The sequence below is a fragment of the Mycteria americana genome, chromosome 7, assembly GCF_035582795.1.
Source record: "Mycteria americana isolate JAX WOST 10 ecotype Jacksonville Zoo and Gardens chromosome 7, USCA_MyAme_1.0, whole genome shotgun sequence".
Taxonomy (NCBI): domain Eukaryota; kingdom Metazoa; phylum Chordata; class Aves; order Ciconiiformes; family Ciconiidae; genus Mycteria; species Mycteria americana.
In genome coordinates, this window is record NC_134371.1 from 62181928 (window position 1) to 62200510 (window position 18583).

The following is an 18583-nucleotide window of genomic DNA, read 5'->3' on the forward strand; positions in this document are numbered from 1 at the left end:
TTTGTTTTAGACTGAATAATTACCCACAGATAGCAACCTGCAGCATTTAAACTGTTTTCTTTCAATGTAAAATTGCTATCTATGATAGTTTTAGCTAGATGTTTTTTACCAGCATGCTGATACAATTTGCTTAGAGGCTGGTAACACCAGAGGCAAACTTAGACCTGGATGGGGCACCTGTGTATCTGTATGGCCATGATCGTGTCACTTCATACAATTCATCCCTCTGCATCATGCAACCTGTAATTCTGAACAGCAGCCACACGAAAACCATTTCCTCAGTTTCAGTTCAGCGCCACTTTGATTAAGAGCCCCCATACACCTGTCGCAGTTAGTCAAGTTAATCGTTTGTAATCCAACACATTGGATCAAGGATACAAAGAAAAATTCAGGGAAAACCTGCAGATCTCCACCAAGAATGCATGAGCTGCCAGGGACCAAAGTGAAAGAATGGGAGGCAGGGAGACAACTGAGTAGAGCAGTAAGAAGACTGAACTCCTGGTAAATGCTCACTTGTAAGTCTCAGCTAAAAGTCATAGGCTTCTTGTAATTCTTAAAAGATAGCTGGGAAACACCGCTTAGATAAAAATGAAGAAACTAGAAAAGATTCATAATACTGCCACCATAAGACAGTGTAGGAAAAGCAGGCAGAAGACAGAGCTACATCTCCCTTTCCACCTAACTGACAAATTAGAAAATCTGCCAATGGAGTCTTTACATGATGCAGAAGGAAGCTGTCAAGTAACTGTGTCCTAGCAAAAAGTTTCCATCTGCTCCTCCTGGCCTAATGTAGCCATTCAGGAATGAGAATAAATTCATAAAATAGCCTATAATTCATAGTCATTTAATAATATTAATCTCTCCTTGCATGGTCTTTATTACACAGTACTTTGAATATTCAGAATGTACTGTTGTTATATTTTGAGTTATCTTTAGTTAACCTCTAAACATGCAAAACCGCAGCCTTTGAACTTCACGTTATTATATAGCACACCACCATTATGTCCCTTCTGGCATGTTCTCCTTGGGTGATAAAGGCCAGACTGCTGGCCCAAAAAGAGCCTGCATTGCTGTATTACTAGATTATAAGACATGGCTTCACGCTTGTCTGTTCAGCAGACGCAGTGAGTGTTGCTGAGAATACATTACCATCTTCAGATGGAGAGAACTGTTATACTGTGCCGTAAGTCCTCTGGCTGATAAAGAGATACTGTCCTCACAACTGGGGAGCCCTAAGTAGATTTTCCTGACTGAAGACAAAGATGTATGACAGAACCTTGTAGGGAAGGGAAATAGTACTTCAATCTGAAACAAACTGAAAGGGAAAGAAGAGAATTAACTGAAGTACATCCTGCACATTACACTTAAGGAGACCAGATTCTCCTTTGAAAAAAGGGTAGATAAGACAAGCAAAGGCAAAAGTAACTTAGCAAAGAAATTTTCTCAGACTGTAGGTCTTATTTTGTCAATTATTTTTCTTATAGGTTGTAAGACACATAGCTATTTTATTCTAATTCTTCATAGCTTAAACTCCTGGAGTTTCCAGCAAATCCCTAGGATTTACTTTTACCACAGTGTTAAACTTTAATGGTAATTTCCTATCAGGTATAAAATCTGTAGGTGTCTGAAATCTCTGTAAGTATATAAGGTTTTAAAATAAAACCTGGACAGAATCTTCTGGTATCTGCATTCATCACTATTGTCATTGTGGACATTTTTCACATCAAACTAGTGAAAATGAATAGAATCAGTTAAAGGGGACTGGGATTCTTAGGAGGAAGAGTTTGGAAACTTCCAGAGTTTCTTGCTATTCTTAAGTTCAAAGGGTAAAGCCAACACTTTTTTCATTTAGGCAAAGATGAAAACAATATTTGCTACAATAAACATCATGCAAATTTAGGTACATTTTCTTTAAAAACTGCAGTTTCTAGAGGAAGGAACCTCTTTAGTAAGTAATAGTTACTCTTTCAATTGGGTAAACAATGAGCCCAGCTTCCAGCTGTGACGAACTTCAGAATCCACAGAGTTAGCAGCCGGCAGCTACCCTCATGCTACATTAGGTAGGAGAGCACAGCTGCATTAAAACAGACATAGAAAAATATAGAGTGAATTTGCCTGGAAAACCTGCATCATTGTTATAATCAGATTTACTGCCTAACAAGGATAGCCCATTAGAAAGGCAAGGTAACATGAAAGATATGATAACTGCAAGTGAACTTTGTAGAAATCTTTCTTTAAATATTACAAATGTCATCAAGACGCCTCTCATTCTGTTATGAGATCCTTATTTTAGAACAAAATTAGGATACATTTTGCTACTGAAAATTTCTACGGCGTAAAGATCTAATAGCCAGATTCCCATCATCCAGGGACCAAGAAAAGTTTCCAGGTATCCTAACAAAGAGCTTCATCAGCCTTGAGCAGTATTATTATTGTAAACCCATACAAAGAAGTGAATCTGAACTCTCAGTACAGTTTGCAACAAACAAAAATTCATTCAGATGACCAACGGCAACTCCTATTAGCTCCTAAATATAACAGGTCTCTAGATGAACATTGCTGAACTCACATTTTGGACAAGAAACACTTATGGAGGATATGCCAATGACAGCATCTCCTCCACAAATCAGAAAACTGCAAACTGTAATTTTAGTAAAATTCTTTTATATGATAGCATTTGTAGAAATCTGTAGTCTTAATAGCTGATTATGTTATCTTGTTCTTTGATTTTTTTTTTAAATAAAAGCTTTTATATCATTGTTCCTAGGCTTCAGCAGCACTGATATTGAGGAAGACTTGTAATTTCTGCTATCAGCTCTCAATGCTCTATGGCCATTTTAAAAACCCTACAGGCAGCAGCAGGCAGGAACTTGGAATTCCAGCTCCACTGGCTTAAAAAATGCTAAAAAAAAGAAGAAAACACAACTGTCATTTTGATCTTCACAGCCATGTGTCCTGCAGCAAGGATTGGGCATGACCCTGAGAATCTAAACATACTGCAGAGCGTGTTGTCAATCTGAAAGGTACTTAATTCTCAGTCACTGTGATCTGAAAAGAAATGGAAGAAATTGTTTTAAGATTACAAATCCCAGGGTCTGGGAGAATACCAGGCATGGTACCAACCACACCTGCTGCCTCACATTCAGGTACTGTGCCCATACTGTCACCATTACCTATTTCAAAAGTCAAGCAGAACAAGGAAAATGTTGATAATCACAGACAGCATTCTCATACAGCTTGGTCTAGTTCTAAAACATAGTAACATTGTGTTGTTATTTAGAAACCCAATTTGAGATAAAGCATCTTTAAAATAATTGTCTCTTCAAGTACTTTCCTCCTACAGTTTGACCAACAGACTGCTTGTCAAGAGTCTGTCTCCAAACTCTAAGAATCTTCATATTCAAGAAAACATTCAAGAAAACAAGCAGAGTAAAAGACAAGCACTAGTTTAGCTGAGATTATCAAGTAAATTCTGAGCTTTGCAAAGGTTCTGAAAGTACTCAGGAAAAATAAACTGCAAGCTTACTGCCATGGACTTCAAAAAGCTTGTGGTATGTTGCATAAATAGGAATGAAACATTGTAATTTATTGTTTGGGGTTTTTTACTTTTACTGCACAAGTTACTCTTTCTAGAGAGGCTACCAGACAACATATCCTTTTAACCTTCCTAACACAATTCCTTGACTAATGCACCATTACCTTTTTATTTTGGGTTAGTAAGGTATAAGTACATCTAAACACCTCATACTTCTTTAGATATACATACCCAAACTGATTTACTCTAGCAGAAAGTATGGCATCAGTGTCTCAGTCGAAGCTGACTGTGGAAAAAGTTTTGTTCCTACATGCAAACGTGTCAAAGCAAACTGATCACTAAAGAAGTCACATGGGGTCCCTACAAAAGGCTTGGTGGTACCCAAAGAGCACTCTTCTTAAACAGTCATATTGAGCAGGCAGCAGGCAGCTCAAAGATAAGTAGGAACAAAAAAGTACATAAGGTGTTAGCCCAAAACAAAGCTGCAACTTACTGGCTGATCAAGTATGAAAAGACGATGAGAAATCTCCACTGCCCAGTCCATTCAAAAAAACTAGATCCAGATAGAGACACAATCATCGATCCAAGGTCAATTATAGTTCCTTTCTAGAATCTAGTGAAGAGCATTGAACTGAAGACAACATCTGGCGGACAAATACTGCTCTGAACAATTATTCCTCACTCCCAGTAGCTGGCATTGTCCTATGACTTTACAGGAAAAGAAAATAAGTCAACTTGTGTTGACTTGTGTTCAGTTTACATGTAATATTTGTTTCCAATCTTTAACCTAAAAACATAACTTCAAGCTTTACTTCAAGAATATGTATTTATTATCTCAATGTGTGCTATCTCCAAGGTTATACTTTCTTGTCAGAGGCAAATGGCAATGGAATATTTTGTATCACTTTAGTGAAACACAGAATGTTCATACCAAGAAGGTAAAGTTTTTCCTTGTGAAAATAAAAAAGCAATTAATGCTTTGAACTCAGTAAGCAAGAAAAAAATAATATCCATTACTCTTTTTACTGTACTTATAATCTCTAACCTATCCACTAAAACACTCATCACCAGAAATGAAATAAGAATACTGAAAAAAACAGTAGTGCCATATATGTTAACTGAAAATATGTTTATTTAAAAACACTGTAAGAATCAGTGAATTTCATCTGATATACAGATTTATTCTTTAACAAGTATTTGGCATCTTGATAATATCAAAGATATCACATGATGCAACAGTTGCTATAGTAGCAATACTTCTTTAAACAGAAAACAGAACAAACAAAAGCATAAAACATATAAATTGTAAACAAAAATATGATGCATCACATAGATCCCCAACTAACAGAGAAAAGAGTAAATAATAGCTACCGAGCTCAGCTAGTCCTCAGAGTTGCATCTGCAAAAAGTAATTGTATCAGCAAGTCCATCCTTCCTGGGAGATAAGAGATGGCTCAGAGAATTAGGTCTGCATACGAATAATAGGAGATGCTGAAACACCAGTCGAAGAGTGCATAGGAATTCAAGTTCTAGGTCACCAAAAGATTTTTTGGGGGTGTTCCCACCAAGCAAGAGGAAATTCTGTGTCTAGGGATTCTGAGGCAGGAAGAGAACTGAAGAGTTAAAGCAGATCCCTTGTGTGGTACTACAGAACTTCAAAAGGTAAAACTTTCTTTCATAGGGTCCCATGTGTTTTTGAAACCTGTAAGCAACTGATTTCCCAAAGACAAGGAGTGCATGTGACCTGCAAAAAATACCGAGTCAAAACTGGCAGACAATTGCAGGGTTTGGAACTGTAGTTGGTAGAAAATGCCAGGTAACGGCAAAAGCTCATGATACTACCCACAAAACTGGAAGAAGAGGTTGGGGGTTGAAGTCACTCACTAGTATTTGCTGGGACTATCCTAAAATGCTGTAAGTATTTCCCGTGCCACCTAGTCCTGAAACAAATCAGCTTTTATACACCTGGTTTTGTATTATAGGTGGGGGAGGATGGAGAAAGTGGGAGGAAAGGAAGGGAAAGGTTCATGGATATATGCTATGTATATATCCATATATACATATGGATGCTAGGTATGTATCCATGTTTCAACAGCTACCCCAGGAATGAAGCATTGATTTAACAAAAGCAGGATATCTAGCTTAAACTTTCAGGTATATTAATGAGACACACGTACATACTATGTATTTTCAAAAACCTTTCTTTGACAAGGTTTTTAAATACAGAATGATTACCTGCAAAATGTTTACTAAAAGATATTTCTGAACAACCTCAAGAAATAGCACCAGCCAAAGGATATTGATTCAGTTAGTTATAGTTGGTGCACCCTCAAATTTCCATGTATAATACTTCAGGTTTCATACAGAAGGTATGAAACAGATGGACTTACTCCATACTTACACTGATAAAGCAACAGAGATATGGCCTACAGACTACACTGACCATTTTCCTCCTATGCAGTAAAATCCTATTTTATTGCAAAAACTGTTTTCAGTATAAGAACATTACTTCCTCTGTGGCTTTTTTTTTTCCCTTTATCCACACTGCATATTCTAGAATAAATAGGTTTTTCTGCTTTAAGAGCATAAGACATGATTAACCAACAGTCAGATTATTATATCCTAACCAGGAGTGAGAACTGTGCGAATCAGGTGGTCTTTATCCTAACAGTGTAATTAAAATTGGTTTAATGACAGTATAACTGAAAGAAGTAATGACAAAATAAATTTCTAGATTAAAAATAACTCACATTGAGGCAAGCTAAATGCAACTAAAACATCTGATATGTAGCAACCAATGCAATGACCCTGACCCATGACTATGTAGCCTTCAATGACTAATAAAGTTGAAATCTCTGTAAGTTAACAAATTTGTGCGTCTCTCTTCTTTAGGACCAACTGATTCTCAGCTGGGAAACTGAAAAGGACTTAATAGGTAATAATTATTCCTGATATAAGAGAGAAGTAGGTTTATTTCAGCTTTCTCAAAAGGCCAAGGCTTTATTTATTTTAATTGTCCTAGGTTTCATACTCCTCAGTCCTGACTATCACATTCAAAACGCTTGCCCACAAAAGGCATCTCCTAAAAGTACAAAGTATGAAGTACTATGGAAGTCTTTCAAGCGTATTGGCAAGATCAAGTAAGAAACATATAAACAGTGTTTTTTCTGTTTATGAAAATTACCCCTTTCATGTCAAATTCCTACTACTTTAATGTCTTAATATGCTTGCTGATTGAACAGAGGCTTTCCAGACCTCTATTTAAAGAGATGTCTATGCCGTATTTTGGAAGACAGGAGCTTATCTGCTGTGATCCGAGCAAGACCAAAGGAAGCTAGCTGTAGCTGCGATGCTGCACCTGAGCTAATAAGCTATATCATGGACATTATTTCAGGTTCAGCACTGAGGTAATAGAGCTGTGCCTTCTAATTTGGATCTGGCTGTTAGCTCATTCTCAGGTATTCTCCAAAAGCAATCAGCCTGGTGAGCCTCATCACAGGCTAGCTGTGGTACCACACCATACCCACTACTCAGAGGTATTTTGATTTTTCACTATCTAAAGTGTGACTGCTGTAAATTTGTTGTGGATGCACCTGTCCAAAGAAAAAGATGTATTTGATTATCACTGAGTAAGTCTAGCGTTCAGGAGACTTGAATTCAATCCCTGACTCAACCACTAACATCTTTATGCTGGTAATGAATCCTTATCCATGGGAAACTAGGCTTTCCATGAGGGCTCCACAGAGCACAAAATCCTGTGGGGAAACACAGCAGCAGTTTTGCATAGCACCATCTTCAAGACCCTGTACTTCACAAATCATTGGAAGAGAGATAACTGCACACTGCTACAACTGTTTAAGCTATCGTTATGGCTGTGATAAGTGAAAACTGGGAGATGTAAGTTCACTGACAATTTCCATCCTGTGTATTACGCACCATAATTCATGCATCCTTCTTTGGGTTGAACTTCTGTTTTTCCTTGGCTCTTGAATATGTGTAACTTAAAGATATGGGTTTACCCTTGCTTCCTATTTACTTTTTGTTTAGAGGTTGGCATGTCTTCTGTCAGTCAATTTAAGTCAACAGTAGTTTCATACACAGTTAATTTCTTCACTTTGGAGTTAAAATCTTGTTGACTACTATGTATTTAAAATAATTTGGCGATTTTAGTGCTACTTCTGGAATAATTTGTTCCCTGAGGTTGCTGAAATCAATTACACTATTAATTACTGCCATAATTATAATTACTCATTGAAACAACTCCTTTAACTTCTCAGTTGAGAATAGCATCTTTCCCCCTACTTTCCAAAACAGTCCATTCCAAAAAGTAGTATTTTAAGCCACAGAGAATTTCTTCCACCAAAGCATTGCCCATTCACATTGCTGAATTTACTCTTTAGTTAAGAAACTAACATAATCTAGGTCACTGCAGTGTTTTATTCACAAAGTATAAGTACTGTATAGCAAAAGATTTAAATATTGTTTCAGAATTCCTGTTTTCTAACATTAAAATGTCAGCAAAGCAAACTTGATCTATTAACTCTCTTAAGCAATGTAACAACAGGAATTTAACTACAGAGAACACTACTAACTAATACATCATATTCAGCAGGTTTCTAAACTAAGCAAATGTTAGGTGGATACAATATTTATAGGAATATGAAATGCATACAAAGTATTTCAAATATTCAGAACACAAGCCAAACTTCTACCTACAAGAAGGCTTACATACAGAAAGCTCTGAGATCAAATTACTGATTATTTCTACTGCTTAGAAATAAAATAACCAGCAGATATACTGGTATTCTGTGTAGTTACAAAACATCCGTTATTCTGCAGTACCACAGACCTTGGGTATAGGTAAGTAGTACAGAGGCAAGTTTATCTCGCAATCCTATTTTACATGGACGGTTCCCCTGAAATAATGCCGCTGCCTTTGGATTTGTATAGGTTATTTCAGGAATTTTTCATTAATCAAGCACATCATACTATCTCATCTGCATTATATATGCATGAAAACATGATAGTCACTTGATAGGTGTTACCCAGCTCTAAAGTTTACTGTAATCGCACAGTAATTTTGCTGCTTATTGCAAATGAAAACACATCAGTAGACCTGATGTGTAATGAATCCAGCTGGGCTTTCTTTGGAATGGATTCCTGCTGCTCTGCTCTGGTGATTCACGGGAACTGACGTTCCACTTGCTTTTGTGGAGATTGAAATTCAACACATTTTTGAAGGTGGTTATGAAACAATATGTAAAAGCAAAATCTTGCTAGTTTTCACTTGTGATTGTGAGATCCACTGCTAAATAAATAGCTCTATGAATTAGCATGTAAATGAAATAGATAGCTTATTTATTTAATAATAATAATTTAAGACAACTACTTTCTTCTCCCACCCCCTTTTCTACACTTGATTTTTGCCACAATGAATCTACAAAATCAGCAGTTAACCATACTGAGAGAACAGGGACAAATATGTATATTAGAAAACATATATATCAGACTGTACACGTTCTAGTCTCTAACCTGAATACATTACTTATCCTAAAATAGAACCAATCATGAAAACACTTTACTATACACATATATACACCAACCTCAATGCCAAACATTTGCAGGATCAGGGCCCTATATGTAATACTAAAGTCCACATGTCTGAATTTGCATAGCCTGTGACAAAATGAAATTGAAGTCATTATTATTATTTTGGTAGAGCAGGGTTTTCCAAAGCATTCTGACATACAAATAGTAAAATTACTTCAAAAAAGCATATTTAAAAATCTAAGGGTAAAAAATATAGCACTTCTTAAATGACAGGCTTGGCCTCTATGGCAATGTCAAGAAAATGATGAGTTGTGGGGAAAATGTGACAGGGAAGCTGGGATATGGGACACATAGATGTGTACCCATAACCAACTCTCAATTACTTGTAAATTGGTTTACCTCTATTGTAGATTAATTGCAGACACAGCTTGAGCCTGGAAGAACTTATTATCTCAGGTACAATGCAATCTAAACATGGCAATTCTGCATCAAGGCTCTGCATGCCAACTACTTTTGGGGATTACTTGAGAAATCTGAGCTGGTTTCTATAGAATCACATTGTTCTGGAAAAGGGCAGCACAATCAATCCTCCAGAAACAAGACTGATGTAGCACGGTGCATACACCTAAGTAGGTCTGCTGGAGCCAGTCTGCATCCAGCAGCACCAGGGCTGAGCAGAGGCAACACTGCTGGATCTGAGTGACATTAGCAGCAAATATCTGTACCAAACTCCTCTCCACATCCCGTAGCACCTCATTTATCCAGGGGTTGGTGCTTTCTCTTATCAGGGTATCCTAGCTCTTTATTTAAAAAAAAGAAAAAAAAGTAAAGATTACTGTACAGTCATTTCACTCTATCGCTTTTGTCCCTAAACAGGTGTTGCTGGAGGAAAGCGGAACAGGAGGAAGGAAAATCTCTGAGTGTGGACAAGTTGTCCATTTCTTCTGTGAAAGATAACAACTATTGTTCTTAGGTGTCCCATTTGGAAGGCAGGCTTGCGCTGCGCATCTAAGTTTCCCAGTCCTGTTAGTGGCCCCATGTGGAGATCAAGCCAGTTACATTTTAACAGAGGAAGCTCACTTTAAAAACTATTTTAATGAGCATTATATCTATAAATCTCAACCTGAAAAAATAGAAATGCTATGTAGGCCATATAAATGCATTCTGAGATTGATCTGGTTTTTTGCATGAGAATTCTGCCTACTAAGTATAGTGACAGCAACAGTAAAGAAACTTCTGTTTTACAAATTTCAGTATAAAACCTATTAAAATTCTCAATATGTCTCATTTTACTTTTTACAAATTCAAAAACCTCCTCTCACAAGCACTAATAATTAATAGGGTGCTTTGAACTTCACTGAAAGAAAAAACGTTGGGAGGCTTGAGGTAAGTAACTTTCAAAAGCTTTGATTACTTGTCATAGAAAAAACTGTTTGAAATATGGCTAGGAAACGGTAAACCATTAAGAATTGCCAACTGGAATACCCAACACATTCCTGTTTCTTTCTTTTTCTGAAATTATATCTTCTGGCTGTCTAAAGCCTTCATTAGTATTTCTCAGGTCTCCTTATATGGCAAATTATGCAATAGAAATACGATCAAAGCTGTAAGTACCAAAAATATATTAGCAGCTCTTCTTCAGTGAATTCTTCTAGTGGGGATTGTTTCCACTAGATAACTGAAGAAGTTGGAAATTAGTTGAATATCAGTCTACTGGCAACGGAGTATAATGATTATTATAATATTCTTCTGTAGAGACTATAGTTAATTTTATTTATCACTTCAATGAATATCTCAACTTAAGCAGTAAAAAATGAAGTAGTTAATGGTCTTACAGAGCGCTTCAAATTTACTAACAAACCTTTCTCTAATATCTCCTGGACTTCGAACTGCTTAAGCTAAAATGTACCGATGCTATCAGTAAGTTCCGACAAACGTGTTTGTTGAACAAAACACATTTCCAATTTGTTTACAAATACGTCCTGCGGCATTTTATAAACGACTGTAAATAGCCCTTTATGGTGTGTGAACACCTGCAAGTCTGGGCCCAGTACCCTTCCATCACTGACTTTTGAAATCTTTTCATGTTGACAGGAGGATATAGTGGGCAGATCCCTTTCAGCATGAAAACTGCAATGTCTTTTCCCAAACACTGGAATTCAGCTATGTTTACAGGCCAATAGTGTATATTAGGAAATAAGTTATATTGTTTATATACACTTGAAAATTCAGAAATAATTTAAGGAAGGACAATTCAATTGAAGAAACTAAATTTGCCTGGAAGACCAGAAGTACCACTGATGTACGGTGTTATCTTAAAGACCAAGATTAGATAATATTGTTAAAGTAATTAGCTGATTTCTCCTATTTTAAATTTCCTCATTATAAAGCCGGTGAATGAGAAGTTCCAGTTATCATAAAGGCCTATATTTAAAGACAAATAAATTAGCTTGTCTTATTTAGTTTGGCTTTTTATTTAATAATTAAGGCCACCTGAAAGAAAGCAGTATGTTCCTGATACTAGAATGTATTCATACCGTATGTGATTAAATATTTTTAAAATAATAACTATTCTTTTTTTGAAAGAATAATCAAAAGCTATCTTTCAAAATAGTCCAGCTCAGCACTATCATATTAAAATCAATTAGAAAACACTGCAGAATTTACACAGCTATTCTACTGGGCCCTCCACATGCAGATCTCTGAAATAACTTCTCAACACTAAGTATTTTAGAAATGTTAATTACTACCCAAACTTTGAGTGGGGGTTCAGCATTCAGCAGTGGTTTGAACTCTCCTCCCTGAAGCCGGGTCAGCCCTGCTGTGAATGCTTTCAAAAATTCTAGCCATTCTTAATATGAAATGTGACTTAACATCACTCTGCAAGGTATCTATCATGACATGTAAATAAACATGAAAAACTACACATTCAGCTGGGAAATCTGTTTGTTCCGATAACAAGGATCTTTGGTCTAAAGACATATATTTATATCCTGTCCAGTACTGTGAGTAAATGCCTTTTTTTGCTTTCACTATGATTTCAGTGACAATGACTCAATGAAATATCAAAAATACTAATATCCACAAAATGACTAGCAACTGTGGAATAACACATATTAGAACTGTCAATCCAGGCTAATATTCAGCTGCCTCAGATAGAAAACTATTACAGAACTCAGAGATAACCTGCACCCTTTGATCAGTCAGGCCTCTGGAAGCAAGTCTTCTGAAGGTAATATAGATGCCTAGAAGAATAAGAGTGACCTGGGGAGAATGAGGTAACTAGTGAAATTTTAGCTGGATCCATGTCTGAAAAGTTAAATACTTTCACCTGTTTCATGGGTCAAAAAATTACCAAATACAGGCATTCTTTACTCACTTTGACCTACTCCTAAACCTTCTTTAGAGAAGTTAATAAGGTCCTTTTTGCTACAGAATTGGAAAAATAACATCGGTCTGTTTTTGAAGAAACTTAACTAAGCTGGCCGTCTTGCTATGTCCTGTATCTTCCAAAGGTTTGAGACATCAAGGTCAGCCGAGCGGAACAACTAGAGGTCAAACCAAGAAGCTCCTGAAAGTAACTAACTAGTCTTAATCACTCTCATTCTCCCGCAGACTTCATTTGTGAAGATTTAAATTGCTTTTAATTTGGATTCCCAGCTTGAGACATGAAGGCTGCAGCCTGAAAACCCAAACAGGGGAGCATACAAACTTACGGTTTATTGCAGAAAGCTGATTTGAGCAGTTCCAAGAAACCAGCTAGGACTAAGGAGCCAATTGCAATGGGAAAATGATTGATTAATCCAGGGTAAAGCGAGTTGATTTGCAGCACTCTAACCAAACATCAGAACACAGAAACTATTTTAATGGATTAGACCAGATGTCTGCCTAGTCCAGAGAGGATAGCACCAGAAATGAACTCTGTAGTAGACAGATGTGAGATAATCTACCTTCCATATTAAGTCTCAATCTCATTTGAAACACACAGATTGGCTTAAACCATGATATAGAAAATATTGCTGAGTGTAACGGTATAAAAAAAGCTGATGGTAGTCCCTGTTCTGAACTACTTTGTGCAATTCTGCGTGTCCTAATCCCCCTCCCCAATAAAAAAAAAGTTTAAAAACTTGCAAAAACTACTACAGAAACAAAAATCTACATGAAAAAGGAATGGAAATATGAAAATATTTGTATATATGGAAACAATAAGTATAATTACCAGTGTAAGAAAGATTAGCAGATTTACTTTCCTCTAACAGAAGAATGAGATACTAATAAAACTGAAATGAAAAATTCTTACATTGTAAAAAGGTATGTTTTCCATAAAGTATAATTAATATACAAAACCTCTTGACACAGTATATTTTCAAAGCTAAGAGTTTAGAGGGGTCATAAGCATCTTAGATGTACGTAATTCAGTATCAGATAATATTTAGGAAGAAACTTAATTTTTAGAATCACCTTTCTGTAAGTTCACATTATATTTTTTCTGACATCTTTCCCTGACACTGACGCTTGTCAAACACAGGTTACTGAATTAAACCAGTAAAGAATGGTCCATAACAGTTATCTGTGCTGCTATAAAGCATGGATGCTACCTTTAATTTCTCTGTAACTCAGTTTTCTCATTTGAAAATTACAAATAACAATCAATATTTAAAGATACGAAGATAAGACTTAGTTATTACTGGTGTTTTCTGATCCAGGAATAAAAACATGATGTTGCTGTAAAAAGAAAACAGCAAGTATAATACAGTCATACTGGCTAAATCAATTTAAATGGTTTGAACAATGTTCAGTCCTTCTGTAATGGCTTTATTGTCCTTGCATCCATACATAAAAATTTAAATTTGTGCAAAATGTGGGTTCCACAGCTAGATTCTTGTATCTCCTGAAGACTGATCCAGATCTGACATATCATGAAGACATACTAAGCAGTCAGGATACACCAAGAACAAGAACGTTCCCCAATTACATTACATGCACATCAACAGTATCAGTGTCACCCAGTACTAAGAGGACAAACAGGTTCTTTTGGGGATCTGCCAAGGATCCCTAAAAGAAACTGTCTGTCCCCTTAGTGTCAGGTGACAGTCAGAAACCAAAGCTTAGGGGGGGAAAGTAAAAAAAACTCAAACCACCCCACCTTTTTTTTCCACAGCCTACTTTCCATGTCCTTTCTTAAAAATGGGCCAAGATCACAAGTTTGCTTCCCAAGCTCCACTGATCTCTGAAAGTCTGGGGTCATTTTCCTATCTTTGCGGTTCTTTGCATTTTTAATTCTTCATCTGGTTTCTCCAAAAAAGAAGGACGTGCAAATTAAGACTTGCAAAATGGCCAGACAGGCATTGCAGAACTTAAGCAGACATGTATCAGGAACATGCAACAAAACATGATTTCAGCACAAGCTGAAACACAACATTTCTTAGAAAATCACTGATTACCTAGCTGCAATGGTTAGATGTGGAAAAAGTTCTGGAAAAGGTTAAAAATAAAAAGCAAATACTGTAAGGCTGCAGATTTAAATAATATAGCGGAGAGAACACAATATAAAAGTAAGTTTATGTGCTAATCTGGAAACAGTCGGAAAGTTACATTTTATGTTAAAGAAAGTTACTGACAACGGCACAGGCATAGGTAGATGAAGTAGGTAGGAAAGCTGACAAAGTCAAACGGCCACTGGAGATGTTTCATGTTTCACAGCGCAGTCAGAGCTGATCAGCTGTGTTTAGTAGTGTTGCACAACACAGTGGATGAAAATAATCACCTGTCTCACGGACAAGTTTAATGTACAATAAACTTTACAGTGTGGTTTCAGGAGTTCATAAACAGCATGGCTGAACACAGGGAATTCAAGAACCTTATGGCCAATCCATTTACATGTAGCCTTTGTAGTATTGTTTCCTGGAGCACAACAGCATTTCACATATGTGTCACTTTTTTTCACCTTAAGTAGCCCAAAAATCCAAAATCAGTTATATGGATAATACATCTTCATTTGGAGTCACTTCTGAGGCTGAAAAGCACATGCACAGCAGCTAACACAGCAGGCTAGGAAAATGAACTTTTGGTCCAGGAACCTAGATAATCTATGAATGATGCTGTGGGATAATAAATATTCAGAAAAAAACTGTCATTATCTTTGTTTCATCCTGCAAATGTTAGTATCTCTAATTTTCATAACTTATTTTGGGGGCTTTTGTTTTCACGTGGGTTGGAAAAAACCTTAGCTGTGTTTTGTTACAATAGGAAAGACCCCTGTACCTAGAGGAGCCTTATCATTCATGAGGAAACACAAAACTTTAGTTTCACCAGCAAACTTATCTTCACATACACAGTTAGAGCCATTGTAAATACATCCTGAATAGGAAGAATAACGTTTGGCATCTTCCTTAAAGATACCCTCACAGAATAATGTAAGGGAGACATAAGGTGTTCGGCATGCTGCCCCTCTGCAGCCTCCTGGGACAGGTCAAGCAGCACCTGCAGGTCAACCCCCAAGCTATCAGCCTTGTGGTGCAGTTTCAATTCCAACCCCGTGTCTTCACGTATTATTTTTTCATTCTAAATAAACCAGGTCGTGGTTTCTGGTGTGAGGGGAACTCCTGTGCACCACGGTTTGGCTCTGCTCTTCACCACCGCCACCTTTGCCCCCTGCGCGGGGAGGATGGTGCAGAGTGCAGGCTACCCCACCGCCAGCTTCTTCCTCTGCACGACCGGGGCTCTCCCCCCACACTTTGTTTGCTGGGTGAGCAGGGCTCTCGCCCACTCACCTTCCGCCCCACACCGGGGCAATCCCCCCTCAGACAGCGCGGGAGCGCCTGGGGGCTCTTCCCCCTCTCCCTGCCGGAAGGGGCACTCCCCACGACCACCTCTCCCCCGGGAAGATGCTTCTCATCCCCCAAGGGAAGGTGCCTTGCCCTCCGCCACAGCTCCCTGGGCAGGGGCCGCTGCCCCGGCCCCTTCTCCACCTCAGTGCCCTCTGCCAGGAGGCGCTTCCCTCCCCTTCCCGTGAGAGAAGGGCTCCGTCTCCTGCACTCCGCCGCGAGGCAGGCCCCCTCTACTGCCAGAAGCCCCTGGAGAAGGGGGGCTCTTCCCCTCTCCCCCCGCCCAGGCGACTGCGGCTGGCACTGACCCGTCTCTGCCGTCCTGCTCCTCTCCGCCATATTTGTTGTCATCCCCCCACCCCCCCACACGGAGCGAGACGCTGCCTGGGCGTCGCCATGGCAACACACGTCACCGCCAGGGGAGTCCCGCGCCCCCCTCCCCGCCCGCAGGCCGCCATGGCGGCGCGGAGCGGGGGCGGCGGCAGCGCCGCGCTGACGGACGGCGCCCAGGGAGAGCCCTCCCGGCGCCCCGGGCCGGGCCCGGGCCGGGCGGGGAGGGCAGAGCGTCTGCACCTGCCGTCGGCCAGGCCGGCGGCCGCCCCGGTGGTCGCGGGTGGGGCGGCCGTGCGTGAGGGGAGCCGGCGCTGCGTGAGGGGCGGGAACGGCCGTGCGCGAGGAGAGCCCCGCCGGCCCCTCAGCGCCTCTCGCTGCTGGTGTTTGCAGGCGCTGCTTGCTCAGGGAGGGAAGGGCTTGCTATCTTCTCCCTGGTGAATGTCTCTACCTCGGCAATTACAGTAACAGCGCCCCGGAGGAGGGGACAGTAGCCGGGTACCTGAGCCCCCACCCGGGCCTCGCTCCCCGCCCGCGGGGAGTCGGGTCCGGCCCTGTGGTAGTCACAGGGCTCCAAGGAGGAGAGGCTCGTCCCCCTCCACCCAGATGAGGGAGCAAATACAGCCTTGCAACCCGGGGGGGAATAGGGGGCAGAGGGGCCTGACGGGTTTGGGTTAGGGGTCTCAGTCCCCCCGGTGCGAAGGGAGTGCCTCCCTCTTGCCCTGGTTTCCAGCCTAATGCACTGAGGTGGAGCGCAGGCATTACGAGGAGGCACCCTTTGGGCAGGGATGGCAAATTCATGTGTGTGTGACTACCCCACCCTGCCCCAAAACTCAGCAGGTGAGTCTGATCATGTGGCAATTATGTCAACTTTTTTTTTTTTTTTTTTTTTAATTTCTTACGGCAGCCCAGTGGGGAGCTTCATTATGTATGTGAGTGTTGCCCGTCTGTCTCCTTCTCCCAGACCTAGCAGGTGAGCCTGACCATATGGCAAATATAGTGATGCTTCCTGGGGACGGGAGGGTTTCTGTGTGCGTGTGTTCGCAGGCCCATTGGGTGACACTCACCATGTGGCAAATACAGCAATGAAGTCTTTGGTGCAAAGGGGCTAATTAGGTGTGCGTTTCCCAAGAGACCCAGCAGGTTGGGTCTGATCATGCATGTCTCACTAATGCAAGACGGAAGCTTCATTGTACATCCTCAACACAGACAAACTCCAAGCTCTCAGAAGCGAGGCTAGCCATGGGACAAGCACAGTGTTAACAAGCGCAAGCATCAAGGCCAAGAACCCTGTATATTTGCATACACGGGCAGAGATGGGAGTGAATGCACCCCAAACAGGGTGGCTGTTAAAACTGTGAAACAAGGACTATGCATGCAATGCTACACAATGGAAACGGGCAGGGCTGTGTTTATGGCTATGTACACACTTACATGTTTGCTCCCTTATAGCTAGTAAATGAATGTAACCACTTCCTAGTGACCAATGACTAGTCAGTGAAACACTCCAAGCTTAAAAATCAAGGCAGGTAAAATTGTATCTTTCTCCATCTCAAGTTCTGTTCTTTAAAGATCACTTTACCTCTGTGTCTTCCTATCTGGTATGGTATGTGCCTTTTCTGCTCCAGTTCAACTCCTATTAACAAGACTCAGGTGGATAATACCTGCAGATTCTACACACTTAGATTTTTCTGTAGGGTCAGTTGCTTCCTTTCTCCGTGGCTTTTGCAGCCTTGTTCTTTTAGTTCTTAGTTGTCTGGTTATTTTTGCAGCATCTATTTTTGTGGTTTCTCTTCCTTTGCTGTTTCCTTTCTTTTTCAGTGGTACTTAGGCTTCTTTCCTTCATCTACTTCTCTTCATTCTCAGTATCTTACTTGAGTATTATATAAGCTAATTTAATATTACTTTAGCCACATCCCTGTGCCAGTGACTTGATGAAATAAATACCTGTCTAAAGTGGTGTACCAAGGGGTCTTTGTGACAGGGTTAGAAGATACACCCTTGCACAGAATAATATTGGAGTGTGGGTACTGATCTTTGTTCAGTGAGGGCCATCTAGATCCAAGCTCTGGAAAATATTTTCTAGACTTTTCCCTCTCCAGTCTTCATAAACTATAGGTGGTCACTAGCATACTATGAAGGCTGATTTATCTCGCTGCTGACAGTGAACTACCGTAAGTACACACCCCCACACACATCCTCTCCCTTATATTCTTTCTCCAGGCTAGCAGATCGCCCAGGCCCTGTGCTCTTCCTTGTGTGTTGCTGGGCAAATGATCCTGGGACGTCCCTCTTCAGAATATGCTGCACGTACTCTGATCTTTTTCTTCTGCCCATTCAG

At 39.8% G+C, this 18583-nt stretch overlaps 1 protein-coding gene across 1 annotated transcript in view; it reads right to left on the reverse strand.

The window, feature by feature from the left end:
* AGBL4 (AGBL carboxypeptidase 4) overlaps positions 1 to 16251 on the reverse strand; it is a 981249-nt gene extending 964998 nt beyond the window's left edge. The window contains exon 1 of the mRNA XM_075508731.1: positions 16221 to 16251. Within this exon, the coding sequence (XP_075364846.1) occupies positions 16221 to 16251 (31 nt within the window). The remainder of the gene's footprint in view (positions 1 to 16220) is intronic.
* Positions 16252 to 18583: the final 2332 nt, after the last annotated feature.